Here is an 18,219-nt window from a genome sequence, read left to right on the forward strand (position 1 = left end):
GCCAGCGCACTCGGCAATGCTGTTCACAGTCTATCTCTATCTTTCTTTCTCAAGGCTGTCTGGCAACAGCGTGCTAATTGTGTTTGTTTCGGGAAAAAAAAAAACTTTTTCCCACAGTCGCTCCCACACGTGGCCGCTATTTCTTACATCAGTGTGTTTTTGCACATGCAGGAATGGCACACCATGTGCACAGAACAATCTCTGCAGGCATTTCGTCTTTTCCACTTCCTTAAAATCTTCGTCTTTTCACTCACCTTGCATTTGATGTTTGGAACACATTACCGGAAACTTGGGAACGGTTCGCTCACGGTTGGCAATTGCTCAGCAGCAGTGCAAATCCTCGAATGTTTTTTTTTTTGCAACCCAAAGCTCAGCAAATAGGCCGAGTACAACTCTATGAAGCCGAAGAACGGGTAATTTTATTTTCCCGCCTGAAACACCACATTCGAGGTTTCTAAGATCTGACGCTGAGTTCTTTCAGCTAACGCTAACAGTACACCTTTTGAATGAAGCTTTAAGATGTATTTATTCCGTAAGTATTTTAATGGTCTTTGGGGTCTTTTTAGAAACGTTCGAGGACTGAGCAAGCTCTAAATTTCTTCAGCACCAGCACATCTGTTCACTGAGTCTACGAGCGTGCCTTGTCATTGCGCTGTTCTCTTCATTGTGTCTGGTACCCCATTTGCTCTGAACACGCAAGCTGCATGAAGAACAATGCAGCTGCACCTTCACCCTTTTGTGTGACACGTTGTCAGGTTTGCTTGTTGTTGCGTGATATTAGTTTTCTTCGCTTTCTTTGAGACTGCAGCTGTAAAAATAAGACACATGTAGGTTCGCTAGCATCCGTTACTCCCGCACAGCCGCGCAAATGCTGCGTTTGTATAAAATGAGCTTTATATTTTAGCTCAGTAAAACAGTGTGGTGCAGTTGAATAATCATTATTTTGTAGTAATAATGATGTAGTTTATTTATTTAGAAAATATATCTCAGACCTTTCACTAAGGTCCAAACAGAAAAGGGCATCCTTCGGGATCAAGGTAATCGGAAAAGACACGTCAATGGTTATGCAGGTACTCAACAAGACAGGTCAACAATATTTTTCGTAAATGCAGGGATATTTATGCCTCATTCGACAAGTTTATGAACTGTCACTTTTTAGTCATTGATATAGCATAATATGTCTTTATATTTTGCGATGAGACAAGTAGTAGGAATTGCTACAAAGACTGGAGGCACATTCACTTGCATTGAAAAATTGCAGACCATTTCAAGACATCGTTTCCTTACATCACACGTATTCAGCGCATTTTAGCAGTTGACACCTGTACTCTAGAAACATTACGAGAGCTCCGCTGCAGTGGTTAATGTGGCACAGAAGCAACAATATCTAGACAAGTATTCCCGCTGGTAGTTTGTTTTGTTAAAAATAACTCAATGCGTTGCTGCAAGAATTACGAGAATTTGTTACTAACTTCAAAAGCATGCGATATCTGAGGATAAAATGTAACGCAGTTTCCCTATGCCTAATAAGCATTGCTAAGCATAAATACTTGCTTTCAAGTTGTATTACTGATGTCGTTTCAGTTGCAAATGATACATAAAAATGAATGCGTCAGCAACGTAATTTTCACAGAAATACTGAAACTCTAGACTATAAACACGGGGTTCTTTTAAATTTAAGCTTTATGCATTTACCATGAGTTACATCTTGAAGGATTGAAGTGGATATATTGACGACGTTAAAGGGTAGTTCAGCGGGTTCGAAGAACCCACTGCTTGCTAAAAATGTAAATAGCTGCCTCTTCTCGAATCTGTACCGATGTATTGAGCAAGGCAACGCACTGTGAAAACGCAGACATTTTTGGCCTAACTGGATGCTGAAAGGGAGCGTCGTGGTGGGTTTATAAGAAATGCACCCCAAAAAGACTGCTCAAAATTCTCAAACAAGGCACGTTCGCCTTTCACGAGAAAAAACAAAAGGTGTATTGCTATGTAACCAACGTGTGACGCCTGTTGTAAAAGCTTAAAAAGGTTAAATATAAAGAGGTGAAGCGGTATGACACTAATAGCAATGTATACTCCATGCGTTCTCTCTATCTGTTTTTCTTCATCTTTCTACATCCCCTTCCTCCTTCCCCAGTGCAGGGCAGCAAACTGGACGCTTATATTCCAGTTACCCTCCCAGCCTTTCGCATTTAATTTACCTCTCTATCTCTATACACTCCGTGAAGACAGGAAGGCTCATGACCCTGATAACAAAAAAGTAGCTGCTATACCTTGACTACGAACATTTGCGTTTTTCAAGCTTTCACGTGGGCAGAAGTTTGATTACTTAGGAGCGTTTAAGCGAAGTGGGAAACATGAATACGCTGATGATTCCACAAAAGCGCTAGTGTGCGCTTGTTTGTGCCCACTTGCTAGTCCCCGTTTGCCATTGCGCTCAACCATTCCTAAGAATATCGTCAACAAGGCCGAACCTGAGCTCTTGTCCTAAAGTTGAGACGCTCTTTACACTGGTTTTCCTAGCCGCGCAATCGTGCTACTAACACAAAAATGTATTCGGCCAATATCTAGGTTGTCTAGTGACTTCGAATTGATGAGGTGGTGGCACTGAGTTTGTATCTACGTGTGATTTGGCCTACATAACTATGCAGACCCTTTATGAACATAGGGACAAAAATTGTTACCAACTCTGTTTTCATTGACCCATTTTTGGTTGATAAGTCTATACCTAGACCATTAGACGAGAAAATAGTAAAACACCATAAGAGGTTGTCGACAGACAAACCTAAAGACTTTACAGTAAACATTTATAGAAATTCTGTTGACTGTCTAAATAACTTATTTGGGAGAGTAAGAATCGTTGTGTTGGTAATGAGTGCCTGCGCGAGTCCTTGTTCTGCGTTGCGAGTGTCTGCACTGTGTGCACAGAAGAAATCGGCGCTGCCCTGCTGCCGGGGACCCACGACGGCTGGCCACACCACCCTCTCTCCTACGCTGAAGTGCCCGTCACCACTACCCTGCACACTGCGGCTCTCATGCACCCGGCCCTCCATGCGCAGCTGCCTGTGAGTGCTCGCCGCCTGGTTCAGCAGGCCCCCATGGGGTGTGCCACTTGGCAGCTCCCAAACGCGTACGTCTAGACTACGGCCCCTAACAGACCCTTTCGTGCACACTTGTCTCGAAAAGCGCGAGATGGTCCTATAAGACCGATAGCCGAAACCGCAGGGTGGAGGAAATTTCATGGGAGGGAAATTAGCCATAATACCCGAAAGTAGCCCGTATTTTACAAAATGAACCTGCAAGGGTTCTTCAGAAAGGAAGGACTCACCGTTGAACAAAAATTCGTTGCTGGTCCTGGGATTCAGCTCGGCACCAACGACTTCTGGGAGCAGTCGCTCTGCCAACTGAGCGACACATTCGCTCTCGCCCCGACATCTGCTAGCCTCCACCTTAATTTCACCTTAATTTCACCACGATTTATATGGGACACGACTGCACAGTTGCACAAACAGAGCTGCTGAATAAGGTTACGCTCAATGTCTGCCATGTCAGTGCGAGCTTGGAAATTACCCGCACTTTACAGCTATTGCTGAAGAACTGATAACTTTCCAATAGCTACGAAGTCAAAGAAGATTGTGGATTGGTGCATGGAACGTAGGAGAATCACTTTCTGTCACACCCGCGCGGTGGCTCAGTAGATATGGTGTTCTGCTTCTCAGCTTCAAGGGGCGGGTTTAATGCGCGGCCGGCATTTCGAAGGAGGTCAAACGTAAGGTCACTCGTGCAGTTAGATTTTGGCGCACGTTAAATAACTACCACATTAAAGAAAGTGCACGTTAGGAACCAGGTGTTCAAAGTTAATCAGGAGTACTCCAAAACGGCGCCTCTGATGACCCATTGTACAGTTTCGATACGTTAACCCTCACATTAATTTTAACTGGTTTTCGGTCACGTTACTGAAACCTGTGGTTAAGGTGCTGGTCCCTCTTCACGTAACTAGCATTACTTAGGAACGCCACCACATGTGGCAAGAAGTTAGCCAACACTGTCCGCAAAGAATGTGCCGTTGCCGACCATGTGTCGCAACAAGGCAAGAAGACTCACGAGACACGTACTCGTCATGTAGTCAAGCTATTGTTGTTGATTCGGTGCGACTGAACTACCGACAACATGTCGTTCAAGGACAGCGTTGGCCAACTCGAAGCCCAGGTGGATCTCTGCTGTCTACATTCGTGGCTAGCGATGGAGCATCGAGACCGACAACTGATACAGCACACTTTGCTGGGAACTCCTGTGCAGCCTCCGTTGACGATGCCGCACCCCCTGTCGCACGCGGCGCTGGCTGGCAGTGCAGCTGCGATGCACGCGACCATGCCGCCCCCGCACCTGGTCACCAGCCCGGCGCTCGCGTCACCTGTCGGCTCCACCTCGTCTTCGGCTGCCGCAGCGGGAACGCCACCCTGCTCCACGCTGTTCGTGGCCAACTTGGGACAGTTCGTCTCCGAGCAAGAGCTCAAGGACCTCTTCGGAAGGTGCGTACCGCACGCCAATTGCTCTTCTGACAGTCGGCCCGTCTGCTCGAAGGGCTGCAGTATGCATGCTACCTTTCGCTACATTCACTTCAACCCGCTGATGAGTTATTGCTGGATTTATCGAGCGCTACGGTTTAGGGACAGTGAGCTGAACACAGCCCGTAATGCATTGTGCCAGTCGTTTTACGTTATGGACGCTCCGATAACGTCGAGCACTCACTGAAGAGTTAATTTAGCCAATGCCTTTGGCCAACAAGTACAGCCAGAACCGCAACACAAGTAAACCATTTTTTAGCACAGGGACAATGCCGAAAGGCACGTCCTTTCGTCGGCTTACGTTTTATAATGGTTAAAAGAAGCTTGCTCTTTTCACTAGAGGAACTTGATTTACCAGCTCAGGGCTTGTCAAAGTGCCATCGTCGGCCTCCTAAAAAGTCATGTTGCGGTTGTGAGCACAAGCGCTGAATATTCCAAGTTGAATCTAGGTATGTATCAAACCTCTTCAGAAATAGCCACCGTACTGGTGAAGTTGTTAAAGCGATTGTCTGGCAAATTTTAACACCTATGGCGACGAGGCCGACCACACCTTTTGAAGCTTTGGTCAATGACATAATAAACCGCTTCAGAAATACTCAAGAAACAAATGAAATCTTACTTATTTAAGAGGTGAGCACAGTAAATCCGTGTAAATAGAAAAAGTATGAGTTCATAAAGCTAAAAATGTGAGGAAAGACTTTTTATGGAGGCGTAAATGGGGCGCCGACCGTTGATCATAAACACGCGAAGTAACCAGCACGGTGAGATTGGCCTTGAGGCACGCATTAGTTGGGGTTTTAAAATGAGAGCATGGCAGATTTCTTGTTTGTATATAAAAGAAAGATCCGTGCGGTCTATCTTGAATGACCGCTCTTACATTACAGCGAAGAATCGTTGCCGTGTGTGTTGCTGCCGCATACCGCAAGCCTGAACATCTTCGGCCTGTACGCACAAATTTGTGGTTGATTATTTCAAAAGCGACGCCTACCAACAGCTGGCATAATCAGTTGAGCATACTGGTGACAATGCTGTCGAGAGCGTTAGGAGAAAAAAAAATAGAAACATGGCAAGCTTGCGTAATTCTACTTTGCTAGCAGGAGAGAGCCAAACAAAATGAATGACAGCAAGCATGCAGTGCAACTGGCGATCGTTTATTTGCGTCATCGTATTTTGAGAAGCCGCTATATCGCAAAATTAGCGAAATGTGTTTAGCTTAGGTGGTGTCCTCGGTGATTTGGTATACAGTATAAGTTTCATGCCCCACTTTTCGGGCTGGTATCGTAGGTGTCGTTATCGTAGGTGTCGCGCACTTCTAAGCATTGGTAGTAATAGAATTGAGGACCTGCTACGAGTATGTCTGCGCATAGATATGCTGAAAGCTTAGAAAACGAATATAAAGCCAGGGTTCTTTTGCAGTAAATTCTAGCTAGCTCTAGTTCAGATAGAAATAGAAATGTTGCACGCTTCAGTATGACAACATAATTGAGCGTTGCGCTTGTGTTCGTTGCTCCATCATCTTTGAGCCTTTTTTCTATATAAGAGCAACAAGGTAGAAAGCTGGAAGCTCTGCAACCATACAGCGAGAAAATCGGAAAGAAGACTCTTCTTGTCTATGCCATCAAGTGACTTTTGAAAATAACGGATACTTGTGGTACATATTGTTTCGGAGTCCTTACCGTTAAGCAAGAGCTTGTTGCATTCAATGCCAACGAAAGCATGCGCCAGATCGTTTAGTAAAGATATTCCACTTATCAATACTGACTCATCAGCACACCTGCCAGGTTGTGAGCATGGTATAGAAGTAAAACTCTGGAACAATAAATATTCTAGTTGAGATTACAAGGATTTAATGGAGTGAGGCTGGTGAAATCTTACACCAAAGCGTAAGCAGCAATCTGTTAAACCAAGAGAATAGGTTGATGCCGTGGAGGGTGGTAGAACATTTGGTGAGATCACAATATTGAGAAATTTGCAGGCATGGGCTTGGTCTAAACAGGCCAGGAGTAACCGAAGATATCTGGGATATGCCTTCGGCCTGCGCTGTACTTTAGTAGGCTTATCTATGCAGCATACCTTTGCAGTTATTATGGCAGCGCGTAGTGCTTTTGGGTGAGGTTTTTACAACATTGTTTCTACAGCAGTGGTGTGTGCAGGGGGTCCTTCCGCAGTTCGGCACCACGTTTTTATAATTTTGTTTGCTTGATAAAAGCAACCAATAAAATAAAACTTTGACTGCCTGTGAGGTACACCCGCAGTTGATGTACCATCAGTCCTGCTTTCCGAAGAAATGTTCTCAAGGAGCCACGAGTTTAGACGTGGTGATTTCGAACTTTATGCAGATAGTTGGATGTACCCAGGTGTCTCTCTGCACTTTTGTGACACATTGCAGGTGCTATTGTTCAGTTTTTGGACGATATTCGGGCTTGAAATGTTATTCGTCATAGTTTTACATTCTGTCAGTTTCGCTCCTACGTGTCGTGTCGATGTTGTGCATCGAAAGCGTTGTAGCGGGTTTGTGCAGTTTGGTGCAAACTAGCTAACAAGAGAACCAAAGGCTGCGCAATACGCGGCGTCAGGGCATGCACGACAATTTAAGAACAAGCACGTCATCTTGTGAGAACGACGTTCGGTTTCTGAATATTTGGATTACCTTTTGCCAGCTACGACGCTTTCCGTACCGTGTTTTGCATTGTGCTGCGACAAAGCACCTGTAACGTCACTGTGCTCTTTACACGCCCTTTCTGACGTTCTTCTCTCCGCTCTTGACTAACTGTAGTGACGCACTCGTCGGACTGCACGTCAAGATCGTGAACTAGCCTACTCTTGGCGCTTGTTGTGACTCACACGTTATGTACCCTGTGTGCATGCCTGTAGACATTGTGCTAGTACGCATGAGATATCCTTCTCTTGGACGCTTGCTTACAGCTGCTACTTTAGACAGTGTGTGGATAGTGTGGCAGAACATGGCGAACAAATTGCATTGGCTTAGAAGCCTTTACCGATATGTTTACTAACATGGTCACAAGGCAGAGCGTTACAACCACTGCTTTGGGAAGTTTGGGAACACAGCAGGCACTTTTAAGGGAACGGACAGCCCCAAAACTAATACAAAGCTTTGCGAATGTTTACGCACTGAGACGTAAAAGCCTGTCGTTCACGTCACTATCATCCTGCAAACCATTCCGCCTTATTATTATACCAGCCCCCAGAATCACAGTTCTCCATCAAGGTACGTTAATTCTTTACTGATATTAAATTTCTTGCGCGGGAAAGACCAATCAATTTGTTCGTTAGAACAGTGACGGGCACTAAAAAGTGCTTTGGGGTCGCTGCCAGGGTCCAGCTTCCGAGCTAGATGTTTTGCAGCTAGCGGGCCAAGGAATATGCTAACGCAGATTTCTTAAGGGCGACTGCACTCACGGGGGCCATTATTTTCTAATTTCAGTTTCCCGGGTTTTTGCCGCTTGCGTATGCACAATAAAGGTGGCGCTCCCGTAGCTTTTGTCGAATATCAAGTAAGTACTGCATCTGTACACATCTTGGAGAATACGAGTCGTACACATTATCAGAAATCGAGGCTTAAGAGCCTCACCGATAAATACTCGGGGATTATCGAAATGTAGAACGAGAACCTCGGTTCCGTGTTTGCTCATCATTGGTCGTGTTGCGCTCGCTTCTTTTGTAGCAGCCTTCTCCCTTGCAACGAACGCCTTTCTTGTTGTGTGCTGCATGCAACCTGCATTTTGCCTGCTTCCCTGCTTGCACTCGCCGCCGCTACGCAAACAGCCAAACACGGGATCTAGGTTCCATAAATGTGGGTGGAGTCTCAATATTTGGACAGCATCAGGAAACCACGAGGTTTGACTTCGACTGATTTGGCTGCGTAAGGAGCCCATCTTGCGCTTTTTGCATGCTTTTCAATTCTGCAGAGCAGGTTACTGTACATTTTGTTCACCATACATAGCCATCACCGCGGATCAGGAATTTCAAAGATGTTGAGGTTATAACCATATTTCAGGGCAACAATGATTTTAGTTTTGTGCACACGTGCGGGACATACATCTTGTATAATGCCACCACAAGAATGCGTTTTAAGAGAAATATAACTCGAACAAGTAATATTCGCATGATGCAATTCCAGTAATGGGCACGGTTATTCTTTATATTGAGGGCAGTGCGACTCTAGCAACGGCTGATATACTTATAAGCGTTTTTTTTTTGTTCAGAGGTAAGTATGGAAGTCCCAGCTGAGTGCGTGGTGTAATGAAATCAAATCAAACGTTATATTTTTTCATTTATAAGATTTAAACGGAGCGGGTTGAGAGAAGAGCCGCGTTGAACGACTTGATGAGTTCCCCACCTCCTAAATCAACTTTGCCAGCAGCACCGAGCAAGAAACCATGAAAATCGTATATAAAAGTAAACTTATAAAGCATCTGTACAACAGATAGAAACAAAAAATTACTAGAACAAGTATAGGCAGCCTAATTACAGCCAGAAACAATAGATATAAACCAGAATATGTTGTCCAAAATGTCTGCAAGAAAGAAAAAAATGTAACACAACATGTATAGCCTAGGAGAGTCGCGGCGAAACATGAAACGTATAAGACGAATAGAGATGATGGAACGAACCCCTACTGACTGGTGTTCGTAAAATGTTCACGCGATCTGTTATATTTCTGAAAACGTCAAAAGCATATATTTTCATGCTTAGTCTTTCAGTATTAATTAGGAAAAACATATATGAAACAAAGCAGTCGTCGTATTCACTGCATATAAGTCATCGACAAAGATTTGAATAAATTATTTATGGATTGTGAGATGCGAGAGTGCGCTTAAAGAGGCGGTTATATGAAAGTGCAGTATTTTTATTGCAAGTAATACCAAAAACCTCCACCCTTCGGGACCTTGAGCTTGAAATATGCGTAGAAGTAAAGAAGGGCGCAACAAATTTAGAATAACAGAAATCTTATACTTTCTAATTACGAAGTGCGCAATGCCGGAACATAATTTCTTTGGAATACTTATGAATTACATGATAATGTTTATGCTTTTTATCACACGCAAAAACCTTATTTTAGCTCACGTGGCTGAATGAATGGTTGCGAGAGCGTAAGGGGAAGTTTTTAGCTTACTTCAGCTCAGTTCATAGCACCAGATTGTGATGTATTGACATCATGAGCACTAACGAGACCACCACATAAAGTGACACAAGAACTTCATATGCATATTAATTCACAGTGTAGTGAGGTGATAATAGAAAAGAAACACTGATATAATGTTTGTCAACCGTAGTAGTAGATACGTAGGTTGGCTGTTAGCTATCGTGTACACTATCTTCTTTCCTATACCCCCCCCAAAACGCTACTGGTTTAACTGTAGACAGAGCTAGGGTGAGGCAAAACGGCTTATTATCTACAGCATTGTCTAGCTATTTTCTTTTTCTCTGATACACGTTCACTTACAATAAAAATGGCACGTTTTCAGGGGGCAATTCTTACTGCTAGAGTCATGTAATTTTTCTACAGCGAAGATCACCTTGTTCCCTACATAAAAGGTTTACAGTTACAGCCATAGCTGCAAATAGAATTTCGCTGCCACAGATTTGATTTTATTGTTGAGTATGCCTACCTTACGCAGTTCTTGTTTTTTTTTTTTTTCATGCATGAAATTTGCTTTCGCACACTTTTGTTCTATACGCTGCTTTCCGTAAATAACGAAAACAACCACAGGGGCTTCGGGAGTAGAAATATTTCTTTAGTGCACCTTATTTTCCTTTGCTGATAAATGCATACGTGTGCCTGGAATATAAGTTAAAAAAGAACAGGCTCAAATTGAAGGTCCGGAACTACTATGGCCACTGACATGCTTTCTGACACCATAGTTCAGGCACACAGTACAAGTCCGCATTTTATCTCTATATTTATGTTAAAATTAATGGTTGCTTTATACACAGTTTTTTATAAATGTTCAAATAACAATTTCGGACATCACGACCAAAGTAAGCACTACTTTGGGTGAAACGACACCAGAGCTATAAAGAAATTTTCTGTCCCAAAACATACGCGTATAATGCAAATAGCATGGCGAGCAACGCTGTCTTACTTCATACTGGAATGTTAACATTTATAAACTAGCAATAAAACCATGATATACTCTCTCGGCAAACTAACATTCCATCATACGTCCATATTAGTGCGACATATTCAACGTTGCGCAGATAATCATTTAGTTAAAATATGAACCGCAGGCGCCAGTCATGAAGCCAGGATGATCATAAGATTTTACTAGAACCACAATGGTGATCAGGGCTGTATAATTAGCCTTCCGTCCCGCCCAAGTTCCGCTAATCTACCCGAGGCTTCGTTTCCTCGCTTTCGAGTTGACAGCGTTGCTTTAACTTAAGTACCGGCATCTGTTTATATAACCAGTGTGCCTGCTTACGAGCGGGCTTAAAATCCAAGTGGCGGCTTAACTGGAGGCTCTCTCTTTGCTTATTTGCAGGACGTCCGCCTTGCAACACATGCTATGAATGCCTTGCAGGGCTGTGTACTGTTCTCCTCAGATCGAGGTGGAGTCCGCATTGAATTCGCCAAAAACAAGATGGGAGAGGTGAGAATATCTACAAAAGAACACTTGCAATATAAGATGACGGAACACAAGACGCAAACCATAGTAAAGATGTTCCTGAAAGCTATGTCAGTCGGAAAGGCTTGAAAGTAGTTCCACAAACACGTTCAGGTGCAGGGAGTCTCCCTGCGAGCGACAGCGTTAGTTTCACTACATCTGTGCTATGGTCGGCGTCTCTTCTCTTTTTCATGACTTCCTGTTCACCTCACCCAGGCTCCTCTTCCACACTCTCCTTCGTTCAAGAAGCTAAGCTAATCCTTTGCGTGATATAAATTTTATTAGGCAAATCGAACACTGAACGACGAAGGTAAAGAATAACTTCGAAAAGGATGCGATACATTTGACAAGCCACTATGCATTGCACATGACAGTAGAAACGACATGCATACAGTGCTATAGACTGCAGGCGACACAAGATAACAGCAGGCCAATTCAGTGTTCCGCAAAGGATTCCCAAACCGATAACGTCGTATTCATATACAGTGGCGTCTATGCAGATGGTGAAATTTAATTTCATAGCGGGACTCCAAGTGTCGCAGTTTGGTTTGGTGAGCTTTCCGACGCTTTCCCGCGATTTGCGCGCCAATCGGCATGCTCTTAGCATTCGGTTCTTTTGTGCTTCCACTTAAAGGACTTGGGGATGTTTGCACTAAAATTTCGCAGCACGAAAGGAAAAAGAAAGTGCATAGTGTACAATAATTCTCCAGAGGAGCCACATAGGTTGCTCAGTGATGAGAGTGAAATCAAGACGGCGGGCAGATATAAGCATAGGTGGGTTTTGGTGGTCGCAGACATCAGCTGTCTCTTTGGCTCGTTGCAAGTCGACGTAGAGCAACAGGCTCTGTAACAGATCTGGTAGCATTCGGAGTGAATGCAGTGCAGCGCCGAAACGCTCCTTTTTGGCTTGAAACCTACGAATAGTGACTAGATTTGTTATCGTTTTGAGAGGTTATTAGCCACGAAAGTTTCAGGAAGCTGCCTACTTAGGCATTGCAGTGATGGATCTGCGCAAGTATGCATATATACGTCGGTCAAGATGAAGAAGTACTTTAAAAGCGGTACGTCTGCACGACCTGAGTCTAGAAAGGCTTTGTTTTTAAATACATACCTTGCTGGATGTTGCGAAAATACTGACCTTTGCTGTTGATGCTCGAAGAAAAAATATTCTTTTTTTTTCGCTCCGAAATATTCAACGCAGGGCGCTTTTTCTTGAGCGCCAGCTTGTGCGCCTAACGAGAAACATCACTCGACATCACTCGACTTCGCTAGCACATATTTTCTCATTAAAAGATACAAAATTTTATTTAACTGCTGAAGCGATAGCAAAAAACAAAAAACAAAAACAAAAAAACAAGACAATTAACGCTATACTAAGTACTTTTGAGCTGGCCTCCGATCACGCCACGATAACTTGGCTTTGTGATAAGACAACAGTTTGGTTTCGTGTAGGCTTCTCGGTTTTTTGAGAGCTACGCCAAATGAGTTATTAAATGCCGCAATGTTTCAGCTGTTATTGTTTTCTGCCGCGCAGCACGTGCTTGCAGCACGAGATGGAATCCCGGCCGCGGGCACTGCATACCGATGGGGGCTGAATGATTAAAGCGCTCGCGTATTTAGAATCAGATGCACATTAGAAACTCCACAGCTCAAAACTTATACGGAGCCCCAAACTTCGGCGTACCTCGCACTCCAGCTTTGGTAAGGTAAACTCAAGCAATTATGAGTCAGTTAAGTTGTCTGCAGTGTTACAAGCGTTCGAAATAATCAGATGGTTCAATTGTTGACGCACTGCTATCCCTCACTAACGCGATAGCGTTAAGGGCCCCGTGTCGCAGGAAATCTGGCGTCGGCGTTGGTGTCGGCGTCGGTGTAAGCGTCGGCGTCTGGCGGAAATAATCATGCCAAACCACATCATCCCGAACCACCCTGACCGGGCAGGCCGTTCGCATGGTGCAAGGCGTTAGCGAAAAAAAAAATAATTTCTCAAAGTAAAATCCATCAGAAAAAATTGGAGGACGCTTAAGCTTCGCCTTTAAGAGTGGAACGCGACAGTGTTATCGGGACCCGTTCGCATAGCATCATTCGCATACGGCAAGTAGGCTTAATTCACTGCAACAGTGAACGTGGGAAAGCCAGCTTACAAAAAGCAAGCTTACACCGATCCCCTTAAAGTCAGCTTTACTTTTAAAGTGAAATGCATTGATGGAAGACGTTTCTCCAGGGGCATTATAAGTGGTCTTATATTGAAATGTGAAGGCGCTAGCACCTTTATTTATTATTTTATTTAATGTTTGCTATTGCCCCGACGCGGCAGGTCTGGTAGAAATGCTTGAAAAGGGTTTTGTGTTTGAGTTTCGTCGTATATTCTCGGTTTTCTCGTATATTCAAATTACAATCTGACGGCGAAACCGACGCCCAATGGTAAAGTCGTACTTTATTATTTTTCTGATGGATTTCACTGTGAGAAATTTAATTTTTGTTCACCAAAACCTTGCACTACGTGGACGGCCTGCGCGGTCAATGTGGTTGGATGATTTTCTCCGCCACCCGCGATCACACGCTGGTTGCCGATGCCGGATTTTCTAGGGACACGGGGCCCTAAACGCTATCGCAGTTAAAATCGTAAAGGACGACGTAACGACAACCTACAGACGCGATAGCGTCGGATTGTAATTTGAATATACGAGAAAAAAGCCTGACAAGCAGCCAGGGATCTTCGAATGCTATCGCGTTCCACTCCTAATAGGCGAAGTGTAAGCGTCCTCCAAATTTTTCTTTTATAAAACATATGTTGCAGTTTGGATTTCAAGCTCTCTCAGTTATATAGAATTGCTTTTTTTGTTCTTGTTTGGCGGCAATATACTTATTAGACCGGAAATATATTTTTTTACGGAGTAAAGCCCACCATGCTTTCGGTGCACGGAAGTTTTAGCCCTGACGGTAACAGTATAAGTATATATACGAGACCGAGTGCAAGTTTATGGTAACTATACGTTATCATGTAGCAGGATGAAGTTGAAATTATTTCGCTGGGCGTTCCTCCTTGCCTGACTTGAGACTCAAACTTATAAAATGTGTGTCCATATAGAAATAATGCCATTGACTGTGAGAGTCTTCATACCGCTTCTCTTCTGCGAACTCAATGCCTTATTTCTACGCTTCTGGGAGTGCGTTTTTCATTTTTCTTTCGTGAACAAATCTTCGCATCCAATATTTTTCGTACAGTTTTGCGCTGCTTCCACACGGCGAAAGCAAGAGCGAAGACTATTAAAAAGATAACTGTGTCGATAGAACATTGCACACTTACCAATGAACTTATGGGGCACGAGCGCCACCACTGGAAGTGCTGGCGCTGCCGTCGTTCTTGCGTCGAATGTTGGATCACGTGACGCTGTTTCACCTCGGTAGCGCTCGCACTGCTTCCAGGGAGCCATCTTATCGCGCAGTTTAGGAGGCATGTTCTAGCATTTTTAACAGCGAAGCTGTTTAAGCCAGCCGTAATTTGTGGTTCGTGGTGCGTATCAAGGAACTACCAAGAAATAAAAGAAAACAAACTTTCTTGCCGAGGCGGGATTCAAACCCGTGTACGCCGGGGTCCCACAGCAAGCGTCGTAACCACTAGGCTATACAACCACGCTTGCAGAACATGCATTTATTTATATGCGAACCATATGATTGCGTTCGAGCGTCGTCGTCTTCGTCCACAGCTGGCCCGTTCGTACGCTCGTGCTCTCCGAGGTGAACAGGTTTTGCGTGCTATGAAAGCGAGAGAGAGAGAGAGAGAGAGAGAGAGAGACGCATTCACGGAGCGGGTCTCCTGGAACGCGGTGTCGGCATTGGAACGCGGAACGCGGCGCTTTGCCAGCTGCGCTATGCAACGCGCCGTGACGGCCGTAAGTCCGAGACGCGTGAAAAGAAGTTATCATCATAAGTAATAAGATGAAGAGTTCGCGAGAACTTCCGGAAAATGCTGGGCTACGATCGCCCAGCTTCACTGTTTCAAGCATTGCGCGGCCGAGTGCAAGTTTAAGCGTATTTGTCCAGGAATGTTGTCCATGGTAGTCTAAAATAACCGACCATCCTATTAGCAGCGAAACGTTGCTCTAAGTACGCTCGGAATGCTACATTTTGGTTCTCGTATCAGCGGGCTCATCCCGGAGTTCCTGTGGTATGTTGCGATCCGGACACGCGCGCTTATTTTGGGTGGTGTCAGTTGACCTTCGTGAGAAAGGGCACTTTACTGCCCTAATTATAACTGGTCCAACTGTTTATTATATAACGCGTCCATAGTAGCACCGTCGTACGTTAACTTTAGCGAAAGATTGGTGTTTCTGAAGCGCAGGCTATACATTTCTCGATAGCGTTCGCCGTCGAAAAAAAGAAACTCACTTGCCCGTTTTTTTGACGGAAAATCAAATAAGCAGTGCTTACAACGTCATGGTACCAGCACTGCATAAAGTTGGCAATTTCAAAAGCATAATGCAAAATTATGACCAGTATGCAATGATTATGATTTCGAGATATTTCCTTTCTTGGCGTTATCTGCACTAAAAGCAGAAAACTGCACTTAGTTTTGTCCTCTGGGCCAATCAGTACTGAGAAACATATAAACAACTCACGATGCCGCCGTCAGCTGCCTATCAGCAACAAATGAATGATACACTCGCCCCAAAGGCTAGCAGAACCTTGGACTATATTATTCTAACCAAAGCTTCTTGAACAATTTTCGGGCTAATCACGTTGTGGCTAAGAGTTAAGCTAAAAAGCCGCTAGCCGCTTACATCACACAATTTTCGCAGATATAAAACTGTTTGTAACCGTAGCCAAAAAAAAAAAAATCCCGGACAATCTGACTGAAGCAACAGAATAAGACAGGCATGCTAACGTCGTCAACGAGAAACCATGCCAACAAAGAGTTCCTGAGCATCGCTGAATAGATTCTCTTTTGTGTTCAAGCAAGCCAAACGCTGAAACTCGACACGTAGCGATACCGCGCGTACTACTGGCTGCACCTGACAATTGAATGACCGCTTTCCCGTATACAAATCATTTACTGTTGAGGGCCAACTTCCATGATTTTATGCGCATAATGCTAGATTTAAAAGCGGGCCACCAGGTATTAACAACAGCCTAGGTTCCGTAAACGCTTGCGTGTTGGTCCATTTCCGCGCAGTATAGCTGGAGCGCAGGCAGTACACACGGCAAGGTTTGATAAAGTGATTCGGAAAATCACTGAAATTTCTCATATAGCCTACAAAACAGTTCAATCAAAACAAAAACACTCTCACGTATAAATAATAGCTACAGCCCAAATTGCGCGCCCGTACGATGGAGAACGTAGCACCCAGCGCTGCCAAGCAGACGCTCCGCACATGATCCAACCTTACACGCCACTCGCGAGCTGGCGGCAGATGGAGGCACAGTATGTCCTCACGCCCAATAGGGCAACATAACAGAGTAACGAATGATGTTTCTCGTATAAGAGAGCAACACTTTTGGAAAAGTACAGATAGCATCATGCAAAAAGGTTCGCATTCGAACAATTACACCCCAAAAACGACAATGCTGTGAGCTCAGTTCTGTCATGGCCGCTGGATAAAAAAAAAAATTTAATCCAGCGGCTGTGGTTCTCTGCACTCTAGGTAGGAAAAAAAAAAGCTACTAACGGCTCTTTGCATACGACTGCCAATGAAATACGTGCCATCAAAGGCACGTTTTATTGCGATAGCAACTATATGGACACTCCAAAGCGGATTTCTGCCGTCGGCGTCGTCGTCGCCGTCGCCGTGAGGTTCCGTATGACGTTGACGGCGATGAAATCGTCGCCGCGCTCCGGACGCTGTATGTGCAAGTGAAAGGGCGCGAGGGACGCGCGCTTTCACGGGGAGCGAACGCACGTCGGAGAGCAAACGTGCGTTCTGCGCCGTGCTCCCTGAAGGGCTGCAGAATTAAGCGTCTCTTTCCTCCTTTACAATCACCATATATATATATATATATATATATATATATATAGAGAGAGAGAGAGAGAGAGAGCAAACGCGACTTCTTCCGTCGCGCGAAAGGCCGTGGGGGACGGGAGGGAGGGGAGGCGACGTTTAGCTGCGGCACCAAATGCGTATTTATATAAAAATGTTGCGAGGCGAGAAGGTGGTAAAGACTTCCGACGCTGCTCGACGAGTTTCCCGTTCTGATCTCGTCGAAAACCTCCGAGCCGCCCCCCGAGGCCCTGGCAACAGTCACCAACCCCGCTCGCGTTCGGTGCGAACGCGAGCAAAACGGCGATGGCGTCGACAACAGTTCTGCGCGTTGCTGGTGCTGCTGCATGTCCAAGTTTATACAGCTGATAAAACTACTATCCTTACTCCGTATTTGCTACTAATTTGCTATCGCAATTGAGGCTTCGCCTTTCGGGTGAAACTGCAACAAATTTTATTGCGATAGCAATTATATGGACACTCCAAAGCAGATTTCTGCCTTCGGCGTCGCCGTCGTCGTCGCCGTCGCCATCGCCATTGCAGTGAGGTTCCGTATGACGTCAACGGCGATGAAATCGTCGCCGCCCTCCGGACGCTGTATGTGTTTTCTAGCACACGACGTCGCTGACAGATATTCTTACTCACCAATCACCGCTTCGCGTATATGTTGACAAACTTGCGCTAGCAAGGTAGAGATACTGCGTGCCGTGCTGAAACCTTTGGGGTGAGACGTTGTGGTGCCATCCAGAATGCCTCCAGAATTGAATGCCCACCTTGCGTCTTTTTCTGGCTTTCTTGTTATTTGCTTTTGCATTATAAGACATACGCGACAAAGCTTTTACAGGACGGCAAGAGTCAGTGCTACCAATAGGGCAAATTTGCTAACGCAAGGAAAACATTTCGTGATTGCACATCTTATGATGCAAAGAATCTTCAAGAACAACAAACTACTGTGTATAACTTACTATTACCAGTAAAAGTGAAGACATAGAAAACACTGGCATATTTGACGGAAGTTCTACTTGAGATTCTCATATTGGT

At 44.6% G+C, this 18,219-nt stretch overlaps 2 protein-coding genes across 11 annotated transcripts in view; one reads left to right on the forward strand and one right to left on the reverse strand.

Moving 5' to 3' along the window:
- Positions 1-18,219, forward strand: part of LOC119456329 (protein couch potato-like) — a 133,388-nt gene that overhangs the window by 107,436 nt on the left and 7,733 nt on the right. For 3 of the 10 annotated variants that reach the window (XM_049669747.1, XM_049669745.1, XM_049669748.1), the window contains 4 exons: positions 2,932-3,068; positions 4,213-4,535; positions 8,017-8,086; positions 11,078-11,185. In XM_049669747.1, coding sequence (XP_049525704.1) covers positions 2,932-3,068; positions 4,213-4,535; positions 8,017-8,086; positions 11,078-11,185 — 638 coding nt within the window. The remainder of the gene's footprint in view (positions 1-2,931; positions 3,069-4,212; positions 4,536-8,016; positions 8,087-11,077; positions 11,186-18,219) is intronic. The other 7 variants (XM_037718035.2, XM_037718033.2, XM_049669746.1 and 4 more) reach the window with 6 other exon arrangements.
- The window catches only part of LOC125946439 (uncharacterized), a 283,769-nt gene that overhangs the window by 43,098 nt on the left and 222,452 nt on the right, over positions 1-18,219 (reverse strand). The gene's annotated exons all lie outside the window — the stretch shown is intronic.

The sequence above is a fragment of the Dermacentor silvarum genome, chromosome 6 (assembly GCF_013339745.2).
Source record: "Dermacentor silvarum isolate Dsil-2018 chromosome 6, BIME_Dsil_1.4, whole genome shotgun sequence".
NCBI classification, from domain to species: Eukaryota; Metazoa; Arthropoda; class Arachnida; order Ixodida; family Ixodidae; genus Dermacentor; species Dermacentor silvarum.